The following is a 25,305-nucleotide window of genomic DNA, read 5'->3' as shown; positions in this document are numbered from 1 at the left end:
CACATCCCTTCTGCTTCTGTTTCTTACTCTTACTTCCTGTTGGCTTCTTTTGCCATTTAAGTTTTTCTTCTTTAACCAAGCCTTCTTAGGCTTTCCTTGCTGTTCCTCTGCTGTCTCCTGATTCCCTGAGTTTTCTTTCATTACCATTCCTTTGTTTGGCTGTGTAATATAGGCCCAAAACACACTGCAGAAATAATCCCGTTTTAGACTGCTTTAACTGCCCTGGCTCAGTGCCGGGGAATCCTGGGAATTGTAGTTTATTGTGGCAACAGATCTTTCTGACAGAGAAGGCTAAATCTCTCACAAAACTACAGAATTCCTTAGCATTGAGCCAGGGCAGTTAAAAGCAGTCTCAAACTGGATTATTTCTGCAGTGTTTTGAACCATAGATTTCTAGTTTGATCCAGGGGCTGGGGTATTCTCAGAGTATTGTCATGCATTCAGTGTTTCATTGTGTCGTACATACTTTTGTCAGCTGAGAGACTGAGCTGCTGCCCTTGTCCTTCTGGCATCTTCAATAGCTCAGCTGTTCGAGTCTAATACAATTTTGTAAATAAATATAAAAAGCAAACCTTGCCACTTACCTAAACTTTCTTGCTAACATCCCACTCCCCTGTTTCTTGTGACTACAGTGCTAGGATGCTGTTTCTGGCTCTGATTTAAGTAAGCCTGTTCTACAATTACCAGTAGTTTAATTTGGGCAAGACATTAATTCTTTCATCTTCCTTTCCCTCTAATTCTCACCAACAGTTTTAATGAAGAGGTGTGGATGGGAGAGGTCAGGAGTCTGTCGCAGAGACCATTCTTATTCCAATGGTTGTCTACCACTGGCCTCCCTAAGATTAACAGCAGATACAAAAAGAGCATTTTCTTGCCAAAGCTGTTTTCTTCCTGGGAGGTTCAACACAGAAACAGCTGTTGTCAGTACCAGGCATGGTACTTGCCTTTTCAGTCTAAGGAATGTGTTTTGCTGCAGGCTAATTACAAGACTAGACTAATTTAATATGTTGAGTGGTTGTTGTTTTTTTAACTAAAGTTACATTTTATTACTCCTTGTGGGATATCTGTAACTCCTGTTTGCATTAGGATGTAGATCAAGATACAGGGGAAGATTTGAACCCAAACAGGCGTCGGAATCTTGTTGGAGAGGCTGAAGAGACAGCCATGCGAAATCCAGATCGGCCCACTCACCTCTCTTTGGTCAGCGCTCCTGAAGTAGAGGATGATACATTGGAGCGAAAGCGTCTCACTCGCATTTCAGACCCAGAGAAATGGGAAATCAAGCAGGTAACAATTTCTGCTTCAAGAACAGATCATTAGTCATATTCCTCAGGCCAAATGGATGATTTAAAGCCTGAGAAATTGCTCATCCACCTTTGGGCCAGCAACAGAGTCTACAAGCAGCTAGAATCTATATTTTCTAAATGTATAGTTGAACTCCCTCCTATAGATGTCATAACAGCCTTTGAGGATATCAGCCCAGCTCTCTGCAGATTCAGTGACATCTATTCTGGCATGTCCAGGTGCTCACATTTTGTTTTGGAGGATTTGATAGAGATGCTAAATACAGCCTTTATTCTTAATACTTGAGTGGCATCAGTGACTTGAAGCTTCCTGAGTCTGACCTCTGTTGTCCATAGTCACAGCCAAACTAGACTACTGTAGTGTATTATACACTGCAATATGTTATATACTGGTAGCACAGTGTGTTATACATTGCATGTGGCTGCTTTTTAACACTATGAAGCAAAATACCATCTTTAGAGATTCTTTACCACACATTTCTCTTGTCTTAATATGCCATCAGTGGGATAAGGGGCCTTTTCTGTTGTGGCCCCTCAACTCTGAAATTAAAGTACTTCATTAGCTCTTTTTCTAACAGTCATTGTAATAAACTAAAAGTCAGGCCCAATACTATTTTGTGGATGGTGGCAATTTGTCCTGAAATGGGATGTTTTGTTGTAGCTGGTACAGTACAGGTCTCCTTTTAAAGTCATTTAAGCTAGTGGGGTTGGCTAGATGGTCCTATTTATAGAACTGGGTGGTGAGTGCATTTGCAGCCTCTCATAACTCAGTGGTATAGATTATAAAGAGGATGCTTGCAAAACCTTGTGTTCAAAACAGTGCAAAAGCTGCTTTGTGCTGGACTTGAAAATGCCTGCTTTCATGTCATCCTTCCTAGATGATTGCTGCCAATGTGTTGTCCAAGGAGGAGTTCCCTGACTTTGATGAGGAAACAGGAATTCTGCCAAAGGTTGATGATGAGGAAGGTAATGATAATGCTGGGTCCTCAGATGGTCTAGAGTTCATATTTGTTATTGTGTTCCTTCATCGTTTCTGACTTACCTAGACTGTAAGGCCCAAGTTTAATCCCATGAGTAAAGACAAACAGAAAACATCCTATGAACTCCCAAGAAGAGCCCTTTAAATGACACCCCCTGCTCCCACCTTAAAGACACCTTTCATTGAAAAACATTACCCGTGTTTACTCTTCAAAGCTTAGTCTGTCTTTTGCATTGATTACTTTCATGGGCAAAATTTACTTTGCTCCTGGTCTGCACTGAATTCAGAAATGGTAGTTGACTCCCCTAAGTCACTGCCAAGAAAGGAATTTCTCACCGTGTTATTTATAGCTATTCCATAGTCCAATACTTGGAGTTGTTTTGGAAGAATGTGGGGAGGGATTGACAGTAGGAGACTAACTGCATTTATTTTGATGGACCATGCTTGGCTTACAGGCTACTAGGTGCCATCTTTAATTTATTTGGAAATTTATTTGGTAAAGAAAGGGAGGACTTATTAACAAGAATGATGAATTTTTGCTTGAAATTGTAATGTACCTAAAACTGACCTATTCTCTCTTTTAGATGAAGATCTGGAAATTGAATTGGTAGAAGAGGAGCCACCATTCTTGAGAGGTCACACAAAGCAGAGCATGGACATGAGCCCCATCAAAATTGTAAAGGTAATGAAATTTTAATAATGAATTTCTCCATAATTACTGTTAGTGAGGAAGAATGAGGAATGTATACTGAAACATAATTTAGGAGTAAGATTTGTGTTGCTGCTGATGATTGAGAAAACATCTTCCAAGGACAGGGAAAGAATGCTTAATTTTGTCCACTAGAAATTCATATTCTCCTGTTCTTCTTCCACTGCTTCATTCATGAACACTGCTATGTCTCCTCTGTTCACACCAAATTTAATAATTCTCAGCATCTTCAGTACCTTACCTCTGCTAAGACTTGTCTTTCACCTTGCCCAAGACTTTGCTTTCTCCAAGGATAAAATGAAATGTGCTCTGATCTTTTGCATATGTCTTTCATTCTTTTCTCCCTTTCTCTTGCCCTTCCTCCACTGTCAATACTTTCCTCTACCCTGCCCGCCATGGCTTGATAACTTGAATACTTTGTTTCTGTTCTAACTCCACCACATGCTCTGTTGATCCCATCTTGTTCTGGTTGCCACCTCCCTGGATGTGCTTTTATTTCACTGTATAGTCTATCTTTCTCCTTTGGCTCCTTTCCTGATAACATTTAAACACATCAAAGTTTACTCTGTTCCACTCAAATTATCACGGCACCCATTCTCCCTCTTCAAATGCTGCCTAATTTCTCTTCTGCCCATTGTCTCCATACTTTTAGAATGTGCTGCTTAATTATGCTGTGTCAGTTTTTTTCTGGTTTTACTCAGTCTTTCTCTGTCCCTTGTGCTTCACTTGCTGTCTTCACAAATATCACAGGCAACCTCTTCCTAGAAATTCTCTTCAAATAGCAAACTGCATTCCACCCCAACTCATGTTATTGGACTGCAATTCTCATCAACCCTAACTATCATTGGAAATGGTGAGGAATGACAAGAGTTGAACTTCAAGAACATGTAATATTCACCCCTGCTTCATAGCTGCTGTTCAGCTTCATTCTTCTTGATAGATCTGCTGCCTTAATACGCTTGGCCTTCACTATTGCTTTGTACTGGCTGTGAAGTTGGTCTTTTTTATTCTGTCCTCGTATAGTTATCTCCCAACCTCTCATAATTATTTTATTACTTCTGTACCAAAACCTTCCTCTGCTTCTCCATTTCTTCATTGATGACTTCAGGGCTTAGTTCTTGGCCTTCGGCTTTGCTCTTTCTCTACACATTGTCCTTGGATAATATCATCTTGTGGCTTTCCTCCAAATTTCCACCCTCCATCAAAAGCCACATGTCCAGCTGCTTCTCTGATATTTTTGCTTTGATGGTGTTTTGTCAGTCCAAGCCCAATATCTCTAAGACCAAACTGTTCATCTTTACTTACAAGCATGCCTCGCATTCGACTTTATTCTTTGGGACCATTGACATTTATCCTGTTGAATACACAGACAGTTTTCTCTTTGTCCCTATACTCCTTTCTAGTCCAGATCACATTAATTCTCCCCTTACAGTCTGGTCCTTTCTCTGTTCCCTGAGGAAAATCTTTGATCTATAAACCAGTCCTCTTTTGCCAAAATTAACTTCAGTCTTTTCTCTGGCTTTCCATTGTCTCATATTGATTGCATCATATCTTGTGCTGCTCTGATTACATGACCTCCCCAGCAATATTTCATTGATCTTCTGTCTGTTCCAATATTTAGCACAAACATTTCATCCTTGCCTTCAGGGGCTTGGTCTGTTTCTTTACTCTTATATCCAAATACTTCCCTGTCTATAACACTCATTTCTCCAGCTTTACTCCCCTTTGTTTTCTTAAAGTTTCTAGTTCCCTCAGAAGACTACTCTTTTTCCTTCACTGTCTGATGTAAGCCTAGAATGTCCAATTCTTGATTTGTTTGGGCCTTGTCCTCTTGTATTTCATTGTTAAAACTCCATGCCTACTAATGATGCCATATAATAATAAACTAGCAAAAGTATCCAGCTTTAGACATGTTACAATAACATGGTTCTAATGTGATACATAAAAAGCTTCAAGCTATGTTATAAAGCTGTCAAAGCATGGAAATAGTTCCATGTTCTTCTTGGCCTTCTAACTTTTATGGCTGAATATGAGGTTGATTTTAGGGAGATCTTTTATGCTTTCGGTGAATGGTGGGGGTAGAAGCAGACAACAGCTTTTTGTACAGGAGCAAATTCTGTTCTGTAGCAAGAAACTGAGTATCCAGATTTTCCTTTGTTGATTCCAGAATCCTGATGGCTCCCTGTCTCAAGCAGCCATGATGCAAAGTGCACTAGCTAAAGAGAGGAGAGAACTGAAGCAAGCACAGCGGGAAGCAGAGATGGATTCTATCCCCATGGGACTCAATAAACACTGGGTGGATCCTCTTCCAGATGGTACATCAAATCCTTTTTCTAACTATATGTTTGTTGTTTTAAAATGTCCTCATCTTCTTCTGAGATGTTAATTCTCTGGACCCTTGCTTAGCAGTAAGGTCCATGAAACTTATTTAGCAAGCCTGCATAGATTGACGCTGCAGAATACATTGACAATGTATCACCTGCCTGTTGTGAAAGATTTGAATCTCTAGAACAGAAGTAGGTAAAGCACAGTCCTTGGGCTGCATGCAGCCTCCCAGGGCTGTTTTTTTGTGGCCTCCAAACTGTCTTCCTCCTGAATTTGAAAAAAAAAAAGCACATGCCCTGCTTTCTTGCTCCTAAATTCCCCCAGACTTGCTATGGAGGGGTGCATTTTTGTATCACATTTTTGCTCTCCCTGGGCCATTGTAGGCTTTTTAAAAAACAGGAACCGATCACTTCCTGTTGAAAAAAGTCCCATCCCAGTCTGAAATGGCCTGAGGGTCCAAATCATGGCAAAAATGCAACCACACAGCCTAAAGGGAGCATTTGGGGGCAACAAACATGGGTTGTTTTGTTTTTTTATTGCAGGGAGTAAACCTCTTCAAAGTCTCCTGGGAGCCAATGCAGTTTGTACTCTCCAGTTTCCTCTGGTGGTCTAGAATATGTCAGAAGATCTTACAAAGAATTGTACTATTTCATAATATTTGCTCAGTACTTCTAAATAAATCCTTGGGCCTAGTGGGCCTTATTTCTAAACATTTCTAGGACTCTGGGATTAAGGAGGAGGTTCCTGCCCTTCTCCTCCAAGACAATAGTCCTAATATTTTTAGAGCATTTTGCTGGCTGGTCAAGATTAAAGTGGTCTTTTGGTTTGTTTTAGCAATATGGAGTGAATTTCTTTTTCTGGTTTGACTTGAGTGCTGTTTAGATGCCTCTTTCCACATATATCAGCAAATCTCACCCACTAGCTCCATCCTTCCAACATCCAAGCACGTTCCTTCCTAATGTAACTGTGTTGAGCAGAATATTGACAAGCTACCCATGTACAACTATGTGTGGGCTTGTCTTGGCAATATTTTGCTCAATGAACCTTTGTTGAGAGCAGAATAGTAGAAGTATTTACATGTCATCAGTTGGAAAAATGGCATGGAGAGGGCAGGCTTTTCTGTACGCTCTTTATTTACTTGTCTAGTACTATTTGTTTGAATTCATTTTGTCATCTCCATTCCCTCCAGTGGATAGCTCTTTCTAGTTAGCCCTCTTTTACTTCCTATATATTGCCAAATAATGGTCAGAATTATAATCTTCATTGGCTTTCTCTCTCTCCTTCTCAGTGGATGGGAGGCAAATTGCTGCTAACATGCGGGGTATTGGTATGATGCCCAACGACATCCCAGAGTGGAAGAAACATGCTTTTGGGGGCAATAAAGCTTCTTATGGCAAAAAGACTCAGCTGTCAATTATTGAGCAGAGGGAAAGTCTCCCTATTTTCCGTCTGAAGGACCAGCTTATTCAGGTAAGGCCTGAAAAGATATTTTGATTAGAACTATGCCAGTGGGCCTTTAACTCTAGCCATCCCAGCTTGCCTATCATGTTGTTCTAGTCTGTACCGGAGACAGCACTGCTGTGCCAAAGTCCAAATTACTTGCTAATTAGCTTACTTGCTGTTCACTGCTATGATCTTTGGAATAGCGGTATATAAATAAAACAAATTATTATTAATTATTATCAAGAATTTTGCTTACTCTTTTAATTCTGCAAGTCGAAAACCCAAAACCTGAGTTGGTGAAGCTGATGTAATTTAATGTTACTGCTCCCATCTAGGAAAGTTTTACTATGTATTATAGTCTGCATTTTTATAAAATATCCATGTTGACTTACAGTCCCATGAATAAAAATGTGCATAATAAGAAGAACAAAAATGTTTAAATATTTTAAAATTACAATTGAGGTAGCACTGTAAAATATCAACTTGTCAGCAGTCTGCATAGATGAAAATAGTCTCAGCACAGAAATTTGTGCTCCAGATGTCCAAAACCTAAGTCAGCAGACATAATGCCCAAAGTTGTCCTGTAGAGAATTTGCAAAATACAAGATACAATTAAGTGTATAGAGATGTGGTATAAAGAGTGCTTGTATGGCCTGGGATGCCTATTCAGGTATGTATTTCAGTAAAAACCAAAAGCTTAAAAGAGGGTTCAGGTTTAGATTGATAGGATAATGTCTTGCAATAATTTGTGCTGGAGGCCACATTTTGCAGGCTGATATACTCCTATATTAGTGTGGATTTATAGCCCATTTATGCATTGTTAGGACTACTAACATGATTTAAAAACAAACTCCAAAGCTGTTTATTCATATGGAGATGTATATTTTCCACTTTTACACACAGAAGGAAAAATAGGAAGAGGTTTGAATATAACAACCTTACCTATGAATCCTATTCTCATATGAACCATTTTCCCCCCAATACCTTCCCCTTCCAGGCTGTCCATGATAACCAGATTCTAATAGTCATTGGAGAGACTGGTTCTGGGAAAACTACACAGATCACTCAGTATCTAGCCGAAGCTGGCTATACCTCTCGTGGGAAGATAGGCTGCACTCAGCCTCGCCGAGTGGCTGCCATGTCTGTTGCTAAGAGGGTATCAGAAGAGTTTGGTTGCTGTTTGGGCCAAGAGGTAAGATGTCGTGTTGGTGTTTTGCAGATTAGTCCTGCAGTGTACTGGAATGGAGATTGGCTGCTAGCTATTATAGTAGCAATGCTGTTGACATTAAATCAATGCTAGGAGCTGTATTGTTGATTTTAAAATGGCCATAGAAGGTGCCCACTTAAATTTCCATTGATCCATAGGTCCTGAAGTTACATATTAAGAAGCTTACTGGTATGTCTGTGCATCTGCTTGCTTGGGAATTGTGCCAAATTCTGATGAAAAATGAAAAGATCCTGTTGCTATTTGAAGACTGGATCCTCCCTGATTTTTGTCAGTGCTTTTCATAGCTGAGAGGAGCAGGAAAAGGAGCGTTCATGTATCTCAGATGCTGTCATAAAATCTTTTTTTTTCAGCCTTATTAATTATGTGTATATACAGTTGCCCCTCCTAACCCGCGGATCTAAGATCCGTGACCTCAAATATCCGTGGAGGGGTGACCTATACTGTTTCCAATGGTGTGTGCCCCATTCAAGCCTATGAGGCTTGAATATGCGCAAGCCTCTGTTTTTGCAGGGAGGTTCAGAACAGGTCCCTCTGCGAAAATGAAGGGCCAACTATACATTCTATTCCGTCATCTTTATAAATGATGTTCCTTTACATATGATCTGTTTTGGAAAATTAATTCTAGTCTGTTAGTTGTGCAGAAAGTGGATGTCCCATTCTACATCATGTCTGAAAATCCCACTCTAGCTCTGTAGATTTCTCCCAGGGATCTGGACTCTTTTTACAGCTTTCAGGACTAGAAATCTGTACAGTGGTACCTCGGGATACGAAATACCCAGGTTACGAAATTTTCGGGATACGAAAAAATCCCATAGGGAATTATTGTTTCGGGTTACGAATGTTTTTTCGGGTTACGAAAAAAACTTTTGGTGCTTTTTTCGGCTTTTTCGCACGGAATCGCGGCTTTTCCCCATTAGCGCCTATGGCAATTCGGCTTACGAAGGCTTTTCGGGTTACGAAAGCGGCCGCGTTACGAATTAATTTCGTAACCCGAGGCACCACTGTATTTCCTTTCTTCACTGAAACGCTTGTGGGATGCTGATTTTGGAATCTGATAATCATTTTCTACACCTTTGAGGTGTAGGAACTTAACCTGTGAAGTCCACATAGCCCAGCTTGTATCTTTTGAAGATGTGCATGGAAATGTAGTTGTACTCAGGACCATCATAAAGGAAATAACGAGACCAGCTGGGAAATATAAATTATTATTATTATTAAGCTATATTTATATATTGCTGTAAATTTACAAAGCTCTGTACATACAGTCTTTTTAATTAGATGGTTCCCTGCCCTCAGGCTTACAATCTAAAAAGACATGACACAAAAGGAGAAGGGAGCGGTGGTGGGGAAGGAGATCAGGTCCATTAGTTCTTCTCTCCCTCTGAGGCCTGGACCAAGGCATCGATGGACTGGAGGGATGGCTCTGCTTCTTAATTGAGGCCAGGCCCAATGGAGTTAGATAGATTGGATTCAGTAGCTTGAGATTTCCCATTCTTGCTGTTAACTGTTGACCACTATTTTTTGTGAGAAAACTGGCCTGAATGCCACTGTAATAGAATGGAAGCAGCTCTTCATTCACCACTGCTGTTTTTCTCTCTCTCCGTTTACTTGAAGGTTGGCTACACTATCCGATTTGAGGATTGCACCAGCCCTGAGACAGTGATCAAGTACATGACAGATGGTATGCTGCTGCGAGAGTGCCTCATCGACCCAGATCTGACACAATATGCCATCATCATGCTGGATGAAGCCCACGAGCGCACCATACACACTGATGTGCTCTTTGGTCTCCTGAAAAAGGTGTCAGTTCAATCAAATCTTCCCTATTTCCTTAAAATAATAGATTTCCTAGCAGTACCTTCATTTGTGGCTATAATGTAGACATTAACTTCTGTATTATAAATTTTTTTTGCTCAACCTTAACAGAAGATTTCTTTGTTCGGAATCTCAGATGTGGATTGGGGTTATGGATTAGTCTGGCTTCCACTTTTAGTTTGGCTTGTACAGCACGCCCGCTCCATATGTGGCTTCCGTTTTACGTGGAAGTTGCACTGCAACCTATTGAATGGCGCACATGCACCGATGGCACATGCACACCACGCCGCCGCAAGCATGAGCCTCATTCTATTGAATGGTGCTTGAGCTTATGTGGTATTTGCCTTACGCGGGGTGGGTGGGTCCTGAACAGATCCCTGTGTAAGGCAAGGCTCCACTGTATCACTATACTGTATGTTCCTTTTCTACACTTCTCATACTTTGTCAACTTTGGTCTCCTACAGACAGTTCAGAAGAGACAGGACATGAAATTGATTGTGACGTCAGCCACCCTTGATGCAGTGAAGTTCTCTCAATACTTCTATGAAGCCCCGATCTTTACCATCCCAGGCAGAACGTACCCAGTTGAGATACTCTACACTAAAGAGCCAGAGACAGATTACCTGGATGCCAGCCTGATTACTGTCATGCAAATTCACTTGACAGAGCCACCAGGTAAGGAGCAAGACTGATTGTAAGTGCGTGGTCCTAAATTGCAAGGAGGTGTTGTGAAATAACATGGAAAGAAGAGGGATAGGTTTCTGAACCACAAGAAAAGAAAGATAGAAGAGCATCCTGAACAAGTTTCAGCAGACTTTTTTTTTCAAAACTAAAGATATGCACGTGTGAAATTAAAAAGAAAAAAGGTTAGGCAAGCATTGCATGAATACATAAAAACATTTGGAGATTTGTAGAGACCACATGAAGGCATCTTCCAGAATGCATTGAGGGATAATTTATTTTCTTTCAACAGTGTCTACTTTTTTAGTAATATCCATTTTAGTGGCCAACATGCTGGGGATAGCTGGTGGGTCTTACCTGCTCACCCCTTGTCTCTCAGTCATGCATATTTAGTAAGGGACTCCAAAAGCAGGTTCAGTAAGAGACTGTAACAGGCCTCTTGCCTGTTTTAAGGAGGCACACATGGATACAGTTTCCCTGTTGTTGTGTGCCGTCATGTAATTTCTGACTTATGACGACTCCAAGATGAACAGATCATGGAATTTTCTTGTTAGAAATTGTTCACAGGGATTTGCCCTTACCTTTCTCTGAGGTTGAGAGACTGTGACTTGCCCAAGGTCACCCAGTAGACTTCCATGCCTGAGCAGGGATTCAAACCCTGATCTCCCAGTGTCCTGTCCAACACTCAAACCACAACACAGCGCTGTTTCCTTCTCTGTTCAAGCTTCTGTGAAAGTTTGTGTTTCTTCAGTCCTCTGTCACCATCTTCCCAAGGCTGATTTCTGTTGATAAACCTTTAGCTAGACAGAGAACAAGTTTAAAATGAGGTCTGCAAAAAGAAACTTCCTTCTCAGTTAACTGAGGCCTGTTACAGACTGCCAAAATAAAGCTGCTTCGGGTCTCTTTGGAGGTATGCTATTTACATGATGCATGGGTCCTATGAGTCCGGAGGTCGCGCCAAAGCCACACTCCATTCCTAAGCACTGGAGTGCAGCTTTGGTGCAGCTTCTGGATTCTTAGGACCCATGCATCATTTAAACAGCATACGTCCAAAGAGACCCGAAGCAGCTTTATTTTGGCAGTCTGTAACAGGCCAGGGGTATGCTTGTATGCACCCATTCACTATCAAACTAAAGTCAGGTCCACTCAAAGGGGTTAATTGGAAGGAAGTCCCTCCTGGTTTTAGTCCTACACCATTATTGCTAGTGATGTGTAGACCAGAGTCTCTCCCTCCATTCCCAGCACTTTGTTTATTATGGTAGGAAAGAGGTCTGCTTGTGTCTCAGTGGCTAGATTGATGCGATGCTGAAATGGAAAAAATCTGAATCTCTCTAAAGGAGCTGGTTAACATATTCACAGTTTCAAAGAGGCAACATAGAAATTGTCAGTAAGTTACTACACCTGTCTCCTCCTGTATTGAATGTTTCAGATCTCGGACTAAGGACTCACAGGCACCTGAAACAGCAGCACTTTCATTTCCTCAGTGGACATAGCAGGACTCAACAGATCAGCAGGCTGGGGGCTGGGATGTTGTTGTTGTTGTTATTATTATTATACTTTATTTATATAGCACTGCAGATTTACACAGCACTGTACATACAATGTTCAGCATTTGTTAGTAATAATGTATATTCTGTACATGCCACTAAATTCTGTTCCTTCAGGCAGACCATATTACATATTTTCAAGCTTCTCTTAGAGCCCTGAACTAACAGATTTCTCTCACAAAATTTTTAACTGAGATTTCTCAGTTCCATTTGGTTAAAGATTCAGTTGTGAAAACTGCCTTGTTGGTGTAAGAGAGAAAGTATGACTGTGATCTCACATTTTTGTCTATCTGTGGAGTTGCTAGCACTGGATGCTGATCTAGGTATAGGTGGATCTCACCATAGGAGTCAATTTACTTTGGTGCAGGAGACATCCTGGTGTTTTTGACTGGCCAGGAGGAGATCGACACTGCCTGTGAAATTCTCTATGAGCGGATGAAATCTCTGGGTCCTGACGTGCCTGAGCTGATCATCTTGCCTGTGTATTCAGCACTGCCCAGTGAAATGCAAACACGGATTTTTGATCCGGCTCCCCCAGGCAGCCGAAAGGTAACTGTTCCCACACTTTCTACCAGAATGTTGTCTACCTCTTAAATAGTACGTAAGAAAGGCTTCTTCTAAATCAGACTAAGGGTGCATCTGCACTATAGAAATAATGCAGTTTATCTGCCATGGCTCCAGAATCCTGGGATTTGTAGTTTTGTGAGGCAGCAGCATTCTTTGGCTGAGAAGGCTAAACATATTATTTATTTATGGTATTTATACCCTGCTCTTCAGCCCTAAAGGCTATCAGATATTGTAAAACTACAAGTCCCAGGATTCCATAGGATGAAGCTACAACACTTAAACTGTATTATTTCTACAGTGTAGATGCACCCTAAGAGTCCATTGAGTGCAGCACCCTGTTCCAAAAATGGCAGCCAGGTGCTATCAACCAGCAAGCCCCAGCAGCCATGAAGGTGAATAGTGCTTGTTAATAGTAGGATCACCACAATATGATTGTTAAAAGCAGAACACTTCATAGAAGTCATGCAGATCTTTCTCTAGTAAGGCCCATTCTTTCAGCTGTTCCTCTCTTCATGTTTTAATAATGCTTTTCTCACATAAACTTGAGGTAGAAATTTGGCTAACAACCCTGTAATTTCATGGCTCCTGTCTGGATGCCTTTTGAAAAATGAATGCTATGCTAGCTGCCTTCCAGTAAGAAGGCTGATTTTAGTGATGAGTTTGCATATCTTTGGAAGCTCAAAAATCTCACATTCAAGGGTTGAAGCACTCTTGCTGGGAAGCTGCCTAGATCTGACTTTTAAAAGAGTTTTTAAAAAATTATTTCTCAGCCTAAGAACTTCATCTCTAAGCAATATGTATCCCTCCAGATTTGGACTGCAGCTCATTTCATTCCTCACCTATCTTGGCGCTGAGTCTGATGAAGTTTGTAGGCCAATATGACCTTGGACTGAATCCTGTTAGTAGTGTCAATGAGAGCAGCTCATTGAATCCTGGATTTACATTACATTCAGCAATTGATTCAGTGGGTCTGCACCCCCTCCCCTACTGTCTGCCCAAACTGTTTTTTTCAGAGAGGGCATCTCTAACAATTTATGCAAAGAATGCTAATACATATGATCTCATTAGGTGACTATGATAGGAAAAAATTTCAGTAAAGCCCTGATTTGACATCTCATCTTGTTTTGTTGTCTGACTGTAACCCCTTTCCCCCTATGCAGGTAGTCATTGCCACAAACATCGCTGAAACGTCACTTACAATCGATGGCATCTATTATGTGGTAGATCCTGGCTTTGTGAAACAGAAAGTGTACAACTCTAAGACAGGGATTGATCAGCTGGTTGTGACACCAATTTCCCAGGTATGCAACATGAACTGGATGGCTGTTCTATTTGGAACCTGCAGCTGGGGTGGCAGGAGTTACCAGAATCCCTATTACTGGATGGGTGGATTTATTTTGCTCAGGACCCTGAAGTGTGAAAAAATAATTGAGCCTCTGCTTGACCCCTCCACTCTCAGAGTCTACAAAACAGTGCTCACACCCTTGCAAATCTATTATCACTCTCAGTATGGAATACGGAAGACAAAAATGGTCCAAACTGAATCTGTCTTTGTTAGGGAAAAAACTCCAACAATTCAGATGAATGTCTTATCGAAAGAACTATACCTATTCCAGAACTTATCAACACGAATGATAAGCCATTTAAACAATAGGATAAAGGGTTATCAAAGTCCTTATGGCAAGGAAAAAACCCAAGAATCAAATTGAAAATTTTACAAAATAGAAAGGAAAGAGGTGGACTAGGATTATTCAATCTGAAGGTATACTACCATTCTTGCTGTATGTCATGAAAGAGTGGATGACAACTGAGAACAAGAGATTGCTGCAATTAGGATTTAATCAATACTGTGGATGGCATGTCTTCATATGTTATAAAAAATTTACATCCAACAGAATTTGCAAACCACTATGTAAGGAAATCCCTACTGAGAGTATGGCTGAAATACAGGAAACATTTGTGTCCAGAAATCCCATTATAGACCTCACTCCATGAGGTATTCCATAAAAAAGAAAATATGCATATAAATAATTGGCTCACGTGTAAGAATCTATTGGGGGTGGGGGAAGACGGAGAATACCAAATGAAATCCAAAGAAGAACATAGCCAAGAAGGTCTTGTAACTCACTGATTTGCTTATGGTCAACTTGCAGAAAATTTTTAAAGAGATATAAAGATAGAGGAATTCAAAATGAAAAAATGAACTAGACATATTGCTTCAATCTGAGAACAAAAAGATAATAACAAGATTCTATAAAATGTTAATGATTTATGAAGCAGAAGAAGAAACAATTAAAACCAGTATGATTAAATGAGCACAAAATATCGGCCATACAATATCTCTGGAGCAATCATCAAAAATGTGGAATCAAAATCTTAAATTCACCAGATGTAATGATGTAAAGGAGAATTACTGTAAAATCTTTTATAGGTGACATTTAATCCAAACTTGCCAAAATCTATGGAAACCAGAAAAATGTTAATGAAATGGCACTTTTTACCACATGTGCAAAGGTAATTTTGGGAAGGAGGGAACATACATAATAAGATAATAGAAAATCTTAAGTTCAGTGACCTTCTCACACCAGAACTATATTTGTTAAGTATGTAGAATGTATTGGACAATCAAACAGAAAAAAATATGGAAAAATCTTACTGTATATGGTCACAGCCATTAGAATTATGTATGCCAAAAATGAAGGGGAAAAAACTCCAACCATAGGAGTAGATTATGAAACTTATAGATGTGTCAGAAATGGATAAACTAACAACTCATCTTGGAAATTAGACTTTTAAGTATTTTGATGGAAAAGGTAACATCTCTCTGGGAAAAAAGTGAGAAATTTAACAGAGTTTAAAACAGATTTCAAATCTTTTAAATGGAAACTTTATATTAGGTTTTGAGAAATAATGTATAATCAAGATCATGGGTTCATAGGTTTCTTTCTCTACTAGTGTTAGTAACTTAGCAATAAAGACAAAAAATAACAGGCCAAACAGGAAAAAATTGCCAACAATTTGAATTGGAATAAGGAAGTTACTTAATCTTTGTCAGAAAGATGAATAAAGATTTATTTCAAAATAAGACATTGCAATGTATCAGAAATGTAAAGGTAGGTGTATGGTAATTGATTGATGGACTTTTTGTGCCCCCCCTTCTTTGTGTTTTATTAATATTATGATAAACACAATAAAACATAACTAAAAAAACTAACTCTCGGGACTAGAAATACTACATTTTAAAAATGAAACTGGAGATTATTAGGACACAAGATTCTTAGTTTGTAGTATATGGTGATAGATCCTCCATTAATTCAGTAATGGTTTTCTCAGACTGTTTTCACAACTTTGTTGTACATTTTGCTGCTGGTTTACATTCTTCTATCTATGTCATATCCTGGTTGCCCCATTAGTATGTGAGCTTTTCTCAATTCCCCTATCTTGTCCAGCCTTTCTTGATTGCAAGCCTTCTAGCTATTTCTGTAGTCCAGTAACAGATATCCCTCTAGATGTTATTGGGTTATAGCTTGTTTCCCATTGGCTGGAAGAGAGTTGCAGACCAAGAGGATCAGGAGGGCAACACATTTTCTACTACATCTAGCTCTCCAGCACTAAATAAAGCATGCTGTGAAGATAGTAGAAGTTGCATCCCTGTGTTTTGTTTCTTGTGATTTCCTTAGGCACAAGCAAAGCAACGAGCTGGGAGAGCTGGGAGAACAGGCCCTGGCAAGTGCTACCGACTCTACACAGAGCGTGCCTACCGTGATGAGATGCTGACCACCAATGTACCTGAGATCCAGAGGACCAACTTGGCCAGCACTGTGTTATCTCTCAAGGTCAGCTCTGGTGATGTGGATGGGAAGCAGACAGGCCAAAAGGACAGCGCCAGGACTGTGATGGTGCCATTTGCCGTTAGAAGGAGTGATTCTATCCACTCTTTCATGGCCTGGTTCTTTCCAGGTGGCGTGTTGTCAGCATGGTTTTGTGTTCAGGGTGTGCGTCATCTAAATGCCATGCTCCCAACGCAGCCTGAAGCTGGCACTTTTCTCCCATCTACTTCAGGCCTTAGTAACTTTGATCTTGTTTTAAAGAACAAATAGGTGAATCTTTTATCATTTGCCAGATATGCATGAAGCACATGTGTTCATTCTCTCTTTTCCTCTCCACTTTTTTAAATACTGACAGGCTATGGGAATCAATGACCTGCTCTCTTTTGATTTTATGGATGCTCCCCCAATGGAAACACTCATCACTGCAATGGAGCAGCTGTATACCTTGGGAGCCCTGGATGATGAGGGGCTACTCACTCGACTAGGGCGCCGGGTAAGGCCTGCGTTTTTCAGGTTTCTTGCTGAGGGTGGGTGCAAACTAGAGTAGAGTTTGGGTAAGACATTGTATAACATCGTGTATCTATATCCATAATTGCCTATGCAGATATTTTCAAATTGGTTTATTGTAAAATTCATTATGTATTTGGCAAGTAAATTGGCAAAGCATGTTTTAGAAAAAAGTGAAAGTCATGGAAGCTGGAAGTAGATTAACAGAATAGCAGTAGATGGGACAAGAAGGACCTTTGTAGGCTTTATTTATGTGTTACATAGCAGAAAAGCTCTGATTAACCTCTCTCTGAGATCTTTGTTCAGTATGTGGTGAAGTTTTGTCATTAAGCCATTAGAACTAGGAATTTGCATTAAAATAAGAGAAAAAGAAAGATTTATGTACCAGAACACGGGTACGCAAGAAATACTGTATGCTTTAATTCTGGATGAACAGAACATTCCCTGCCCTGACTTTGGGCATGGTGGCAATCTCTATACATCTTTGGGTGAAAGATGGTTGGAGGTGCATTAGCTTTCATTTGCTGAAAAGAAAGACATTGATCTTATGAAACTTGTACCAGACAAGCCACAATATATCATTCTTTCCCAGAAAGGACGCAGTGAGATGCTTCTATCAGGTCATGTTTCAGTTAGCTTAACCAAGGTCCAAAACACACTGTAGAAATAATCCAGTTTGAGGCTGCTTTAACTGCCCTGACTCGGTGCTAGGAACTGTAGTTTATTGTTGCACCAGAGCTCTCTGACAGAGAAGACTCAGTGTGTTACAGAACTACAGTTCTCAGTGCATTGAGCTAGGGCAGTTAAAGTGGTCTCAAACTGGATTATTTCTGTAGTGTATTTTGAACCTAAGATTGCTGGTCTGTTACTGGGAAGGCTGTATAAACCTAGTGAAAACACCTAACAATGCTCTTCTTTTTACTCTGCAGATGGCAGAATTTCCCTTGGAGCCTATGCTGTGCAAGATGCTCATCATGTCAGTACACCTGGGTTGCAGTGAAGAGATGCTCACTATAGTCTCAATGTTGTCTGTACAGAATGTATTTTACCGGCCCAAGGTAAACATGTTATGGAAGAGTCAATTCTAGCTGGGCTTAGGTAAAGCAAGGAAAAAAAGATAGTGGAGAAAGATGGCCTTGTAGATAGTAACTTGGATGTCAGTTTGGGGGATTCAAGCCTTATTCTTATCATAGATTAGCTGTACACAGCTGGAGTTACCTTGCAGCAGCTCCTTGATTGCAAAGCAAAAAGAGGAGGTAGAATGCATATTTAACAGCAGGAGGAGTTAGAATGTATGCTTAACAGCAGGAAGACATGGGATAGTAATTAATAATTAACAATCAATTCTTTGTTTTACTCTTGCTTAACCAGTTAACAAAACTTGCATTGGGTTAAGTCTTAACTCCCTCTTATTGTTCAAATAAGCTGATGCTTTTAATACAACACTTTAATTTAGTAGTATTTTTTGTTGTTCATTAAATATTTCAGCCAGTCAAATTCTACTTCTGCATGTTGTTGTTAATTGCTGTCAAGTTAGCTTCAACTTAATACTGATCCTGTGAATGAGCGACCTCTCAAAGAATCTGTTATCAGATGTCATGCTCAGATCGTACATATCTGTGGCTTCATTGATTGAGCATACCCACCTATAATGCAGTCTTCCTGGTTTCCTACTGTCTCCCATTTTACCAAGCATTATTGTCTTTTCCAGTGAATCATATAATCTTAGGATATCTTCAAAGTACTATAGTCTCAGTTTGGTCATTCTGGCTTCTACAGAAAGTTTAGACTCGACTTGTTCTCTATTTGTTTCTTTGGCAGTCTGTAGTATCTGTAGAAACTCCCCTTTCAGCTTTCTTCACGTCCAGCTTTCACACCATAAATAGAAATCAGAAATAAGATGGCATGGCCAATCCTGACTTTGCTAGTCAATAATATACCTTTATGTTGTAAGCCGCCCTGATCTTCTTGGAAGGGCGGGATAGAAATAAAGATTTTTTTTTATTTATTTTATATAGTTGCTTCATAATCGCTCTTCAAAGTCCTAGTCTTCTTCTGATTTCTTGACTGTAGTCTCCATTTTGATTCTGATTCTACTATTTAAAAATAATGCTGAGGAAGGAAATCTGTTAGGAGAAACATATGTGAAGATGCATACAAGTGTTAATGCTGACTGTAAATAAATAAACAAAATGCATATACTAGACCACTAAAAAGCAAAGTTTGCTCATTCCTCCAAATCTACTCATTCAGGACACTTGGTAATGCCAGACCTTGAAAATAATGAGATTGATTCAGTATTCATATGTACAAAGATGATGTAGAGTATTCCAGTTATTATTTACTCTTAAAGAAATAGCTGTGTATCTTGCAACATTAAATTTATAGCTGTGTATCTTGCAGCCTAAAAAAAATATCTTGCAGCATAAAAAGGAAGAAGGAGGGGAGAGGGAAAAAAGAATGTGGAAGCATCTTTAAGACTAATTGGTTTTTGTGAAGTTGAAGGCCCGTATGTCCAGGAAAGTTGAAATGTTCTGCAACTGGTTTTGGGGTATTGTCATTTCTAATATCAGTTTTTGTCCATTAATCCTCTTGCTTAGAGACTGTCCAGTTTGTTCAGTGTAGAGTGTAGTAGCATTGCTGGCATAGGATGGCATATATCACATTGGAAGAAGTGCAAGTACAGTGGGCCCTTGCTATCTTCTGGGGTTTGGTTCCAGGACCTCTTGAGAATATCAAAATTCATGGATGCTCAAGTCCCATTATATACAATGGTATCCTTTATATAAAATGGCAAAATCAAGGTTTGCTGTCTTGGAAATTTCCATGGATATGGATGGCCAATTGTAAATGCACCTCTGATGCTATGAGTAATGTTATTGGCCCCTGTAATATTGCTCCCAGAGTAGATGTGGAGACAGAGTTGGCATTGGGTTTGTAGCAGGATCTTAACCCTATATTACTTTTGTTTTATGCCATCAAGTTGTTTGTGACTTGCAATGAACCCATCATGGAGTTTCCTTAGCAAGTTTTGTTCATTGAGGTTTGCCTTTGCCTCCATTTGAGGCGGAGAGAGTGAGACTTGCCAAAGGTCACCCAGTGGGTTTCCATGGCTGAGTAGAGATTTAAATCCTGGTATGGAGTCATAATCTGAGCTCAAACCATACACAGTACTAGTTATCTGCTGCTAAATAAACATGCATGTTATGCAGCTCGCTATAAGTGAGGAGTAGTTTAACATTTGGAGACTGACTTCAGGCCAGTAAAGACCTGCCTCCCATAGCTTGTGAGTGGGCTGTGCTATTCTGCAGAAGCGGTTGTAGCTCATTGATTGTGTGTTTGAGCGATCCCAACTGGGGATGGTAGGTGACAAATAGGGGTGTTCTATTTTAGGTCTGTCTTGTAGTAGATGGTTTCTGGGTATTAATCTGGCCTTGCTGATTTGTTTTTTTCACCTCGTCAGGGTATTGTAATTTGAGAAATGTCTGTTGTAAATCAAAGAGTTTTGAGTCTCTGCCTTGTGGGTTTGAGCAGATGCATTTGTACTGATGTGATAGCAATAATTTGTGAACAATTATTTAAGGAAATATACTTAATAAAATTTTGTAAAATACATTCTCAGCTCCAGAAAGTAGTTATTTTAAAGTTAGTCTTCAGTGTATGTTTCGCTACTGTGTGTTGGCACTTAGATCCAAGTGTCAACATGGCTGCTAGACAAAACTGACATCTTGTCTCATATTTAGGACAAGCAAGCTCTTGCTGACCAGAAGAAAGCCAAGTTCCACCAGACTGAAGGTGACCACCTCACACTTCTGGCTGTTTACAACTCCTGGAAAAACAACAAGTTCTCCAATCCTTGGTGCTATGAAAATTTCATCCAAGCCCGCTCACTACGCAGGGCCCAGGATATCCGTAAACAGATGCTGGGTATTATGGATAGGTAAGAATGTGGATATATGAGAGAGAATAATAGAATTGTAGAATTGGAAGAAAACATAAGGGCCATCCTATCTAACCCCCTGCCATACAGGAATACACAATCAAAGAAAAAAACCTTTATTAGTCTCAAAACAGAGGTGGGCAACAACCAGGAATAAAGGACCACATTGCTCCCCTGAACAACCTCAGATGGCCCCAGACCCCCTTGCCCTTAACAAACATTTTTTCCCCTCTGTAATAAATATCCCCACACATACTATTTAAGGATTGGGTTGCAGTTTTGCCAAGCTGTTGGTTGTCTGTGGCTCTTTTAGCCACTTGAAGAAGTCTTTATTAAACCAGGAATTAGACTGGACATTGATGGTCTTGAATTGTAGCCTGGAGATGTTCAGTGCTGACTACATTTGCTTCATCCATCTTTGGAAACACCTGCTCTCATTCAAGTTTGCTTGGTAGCTGAATTGTCATCAGAGATGCCGGGTTTTTGCTGCTATTCCTATTGTCTTTTTAAATTGTATATAATGATGTATGTCTGATCCTCCTTTCACTTTTATAGAGTTCATTGGTCTGGTTTGGATATTAATAGTCAAGGAAAGCAGTCTTAAATTAATAAAACAAGGGGCTAGAAATATGACAGATAAGAGATAATAATTATTATATGCTACTAAATCAAACCCAGCTGAGCTCCAAACAATTGATTTGGGGTTTTGTGTGTTTTGTAAAAAAAAATCTATACTCAATTCTTTAAACAAAAGCCTCTAAGAACATCTTTAATATACTTAACAAATATTAAGACAACAAATGAGCTGTCCTGCTTCCCTTTGCTAGGAATATTCCCTTTAGCTTGCGTATCTGCAGCTTGTTCCATTCCAAGCATCTGGAAAACCTTTTTAGGAAAACACGGTAGAAACAGCCATTCTTTTATCATTACTGTAAAAACCTTAAGTCATCTTCCGAAAGGCTTAACAAGTTAGGAATGTACTCACAGTAGGAGGCAAAACTTAACTGACTTTTCTCATGAAGAGCTAGTAGTATGGAATAGAAAAACAAAAGTAGCTGTTACATTAGAAAAAAAGAAAATGCAGTGCTGGGATTTTATAAGGATTAACAAAACTGCATAAAAGTATGCAGATTTTCAAATTCTCCGGATTTCTTCATGAGGCTGGGATGTGCCAAAACAAAAAAAGGGGAGGACTAAGAATTAGTCCAGAAGTTGTGGATTTGGGAGCTATGGTTAAAGCTAATCCCAAAACAGGGATTCCAGACCAAGTGAGTTACTGGTAAATGTGCACACATAAGGAATAGTAGGTGGAAAAGTCAATTGAGGTCAATTTATATTACATAATGGTTGGAGGAGATTGAGCCCCCAGATCAGTCTTTCTTCAGATGGTAGAAAATCTTTTTCCTTTGGTGGTCAATTCTGCCCTGAATTGCTAAATGGAATATTTTACAAAGCAAATAATAGGTGTCCTAATCCGTTTTATTTTTATTTTTTAAAACCACTCCAAATCTGCCATTGACGTGTTGAACCACATTTCCCCCTTCCTGGCATGTAAGTTTAAGCACCTCTTTCCTGGGGCAAGAGAGACTTCATTGGAACTTGTTTAAGAGTTAGTAGAAGGTGAAGGAACGGAGCAAGCTGAATTAGAAAAAATGGCATTAGTAGAAGTATCTCTCACGAACTCTTCCACCACTTTCTGATTTGCTAGGCACAAGCTGGATGTAGTATCATGCGGAAAAGCAACAGTGCGAGTCCAGAAAGCCATTTGCAGTGGTTTCTTCCGCAATGCAGCCAAGAAAGACCCCCAGGAGGGTTATCGGACCTTGATTGACCAGCAGGTGGTCTACATCCATCCCTCAAGTGCCCTGTTCAATCGCCAGCCTGAATGGTAAGCGGGGAGGTGGAGTAGAGAATGAATTCCACTTGGAAGATGTGTAGTTTGCTGCCTTAGTAGAAGATAAGGAGATAATACTGAGTTGGATTTGAGGAAGAAACTTTTCTAGTTAGGTGATCTTAATGCTTGACTGTGTAGAACAGTATTATAAAAGTTTTGGGTTTAGAACTTTTGAAATGTTGAATTAATTCGTGATTTACCTTAGCTTCTTGAATATATTTGACTGATGTAAGGGATGAAACTATTAATCCCTTTTACCAGGATCATAACCTCTCCTAATTCTTTTATGGAACAGTATAATTGAAAATTAAAGGGGAGCTAATGGCCATAATCCAGTACCTACTGGCAGGTTGTAGGGGAAACATTCTGACTTTTCTCAGCTTCAGCTAGCACAGATTCTACAGCAGATCTTTATACTATATTCTAAAAGGGAGAGATACTAGTCAAGTTATTTTCTATGAATGTCCTAACAATACTAGGACCTGCTTTTCACTCCCCAGTGAGGAGATGAACAAAAGAGTGAGTCTGTTCGTCAGCGGGACTGTGGAGCTGGAAGTGGGGCTAAGTGTTGGTCTCAGCATGTCTCTTAAAAGATCAGATCTGTAGCTTGGAAGGGAATCTAAACATAGCTTTGTTTCTGGATGGTCAGATGGCACCCACGGCAAAGTCACTTTAAACACAATTTTTATGGGTGTGTTAGGCACATCTCTAAAATAAATTTAATCTGGCCACTGTCACTAGGAAACTTTTATAAACATCTTTGAATTTATTTTCTAAACAAAATTGGAGTCTTCAATATACCTCCCTCCCATTTGCTTTATAAACATGTGCTTCTGTCACATCAGGAAGCATTATAGATCTATGAATGTTTTTGGCTATCACATTTTGGTGCCAGATTCAAATTTCTCATGTCATATTTCTAAAGTGAATGAGTTCCGACAATTCAGCTATTGTTCTAGCAGAATCTATAGGATCACTAGGTGTGAGATTCTGTTTTTGTAAGTGAGAATTTTTATAGAGTGGAAATGGGGAAGAACTTAATTCAAGAACAGAATAATGATCCTTCTCCACTCATATTTTCCTTTTTTTTCCTTTTTTTCTTTTTTTGTCTTTTTTCAATAGGGTGGTATACCATGAACTGGTGCTAACAACCAAGGAATATATGCGAGAAGTCACCACCATAGATCCCCGCTGGCTGGTGGAGTTTGCCCCAGCCTTCTTCAAGGTCTCTGACCCCACAAAACTGAGCAAACAGAAGAAACAGCAGCGTCTCGAGCCACTTTACAATCGTTATGAGGAACCCAATGCCTGGAGGATATCACGGGCATTCAGGCGTCGATGAGACCACCCCCCTCCTGCAGGGACCTTGATATCGCTATGTCTCAGTCCAATGGTGGGACTACTTGGTCATCTTATGTTAATTTGATGCCCGAATCTCACATTTTCTTCTTGTTCTACAGAAGGCCAGCAGGGGAAAAATACAGCTGTCAAAGGCCCAGCCACTACACAACTAATATCATGGCTGACTGCAGTGATGCCTTTTATCTTGGACCAAACTTTTCCTTTAGTTCTATTTCTACATTGCCCAAAGCTTAAAAATTGCTGTATAATTTTGACCTGTTTGATGACTAAAAGGCGTTGTGGAATTTTATTTTGAAGCCTGTTCAAAAGTTGGATCTGGGGAAGAACATCACACCCTCTTGTGATCTCTATCCTTTGAAACAGTTGTATTTTACTTCAAAGCAACCTACTGGCAGCACAGTTGAATGGCTGGACTTTTGGAGGAAGCAGGAAGAATGCCCAGACCCTATTATGGGGTGGTCATGCTTCAGTGTGGTTTGTCAGGTATACTGCAATGTCATTGTCCTCTTCTTCTCTGAAAGGAACAGTTCACAGAGACTTTTGGTGTAATTTATAGTAACTTTTCACAAAATGGTCGTGTACATAACTGCTATCATTAAACCAGTATTCCTGTATTCCATCAAAAATTTCCCAAGCAGTTTTTTAAAAATAAAAAAACCTGGAGACCCATGGTTTGTCTTTTGCTTTCACCTGTTTCTTCCCATTATGCTGCCTTTCTGCATTTACTGGAAAATGCTTCTTGGCCTCACAATGTTGGATTGGAGAAACTAAGTGATGCTATCATATGGTGGAGGAAGCATACTACAATGGCTTGCATGACTGCGCATCTGAAGCAGCCTTCATATAAGAGCTGTCAGCAACTCTGTCTCTTGGTCTTCAAAGAGAAAGCCAAAGGAAATACAGGTGACCCTTCATATCCATGGATTTTTTATGCACAGATTCAACCATCCATGGCTTGAAAATATTTAAAGAATGTATAAATTCCAAAAAGCCAACCTTGATTTTGCCAATTATTTAAGGGACATCATTTTACTGTGCCATTATACAGCATTATATGGTGAATTATACAGCAATTCAATGGTCTTAAACATCCATGGATTTTGGTATCCACAGGTGGTCCTGAAACCAAGCCCCAGCAGATACCAAGGGACCAGTGTAGTGTACAATTTGGTGA

The 25,305-nt window shown here is 39.8% G+C and overlaps 1 protein-coding gene across 1 annotated transcript in view; it reads left to right on the top strand.

Moving 5' to 3' along the window:
- DHX8 (DEAH-box helicase 8) overlaps positions 1-24,800 on the top strand; it is a 34,211-nt gene extending 9,411 nt beyond the window's left edge. The window contains exons 8-23 of the mRNA XM_042475061.1: positions 1,087-1,287; positions 2,183-2,270; positions 2,868-2,965; positions 5,160-5,307; positions 6,606-6,787; positions 7,758-7,952; positions 9,603-9,788; positions 10,268-10,478; positions 12,399-12,580; positions 13,759-13,899; positions 16,279-16,434; positions 16,784-16,921; positions 17,865-17,993; positions 20,679-20,875; positions 22,584-22,763; positions 23,892-24,800. Of these exons, the coding sequence (XP_042330995.1) occupies positions 1,087-1,287; positions 2,183-2,270; positions 2,868-2,965; positions 5,160-5,307; positions 6,606-6,787; positions 7,758-7,952; positions 9,603-9,788; positions 10,268-10,478; positions 12,399-12,580; positions 13,759-13,899; positions 16,279-16,434; positions 16,784-16,921; positions 17,865-17,993; positions 20,679-20,875; positions 22,584-22,763; positions 23,892-24,111 (2,652 nt within the window). The 3' untranslated portion in view covers positions 24,112-24,800. The remainder of the gene's footprint in view (positions 1-1,086; positions 1,288-2,182; positions 2,271-2,867; positions 2,966-5,159; positions 5,308-6,605; positions 6,788-7,757; positions 7,953-9,602; positions 9,789-10,267; positions 10,479-12,398; positions 12,581-13,758; positions 13,900-16,278; positions 16,435-16,783; positions 16,922-17,864; positions 17,994-20,678; positions 20,876-22,583; positions 22,764-23,891) is intronic.
- The last annotated feature ends 505 nt before the right edge of the window (positions 24,801-25,305 follow it).

This window comes from Sceloporus undulatus, chromosome 6 (assembly GCF_019175285.1).
Source record: "Sceloporus undulatus isolate JIND9_A2432 ecotype Alabama chromosome 6, SceUnd_v1.1, whole genome shotgun sequence".
Lineage (NCBI taxonomy): Eukaryota > Metazoa > Chordata > Lepidosauria > Squamata > Phrynosomatidae > Sceloporus > Sceloporus undulatus.
Note: the sequence above shows the minus strand (reverse complement) of the source record. Positions and strands in the feature narration are given on the sequence as shown.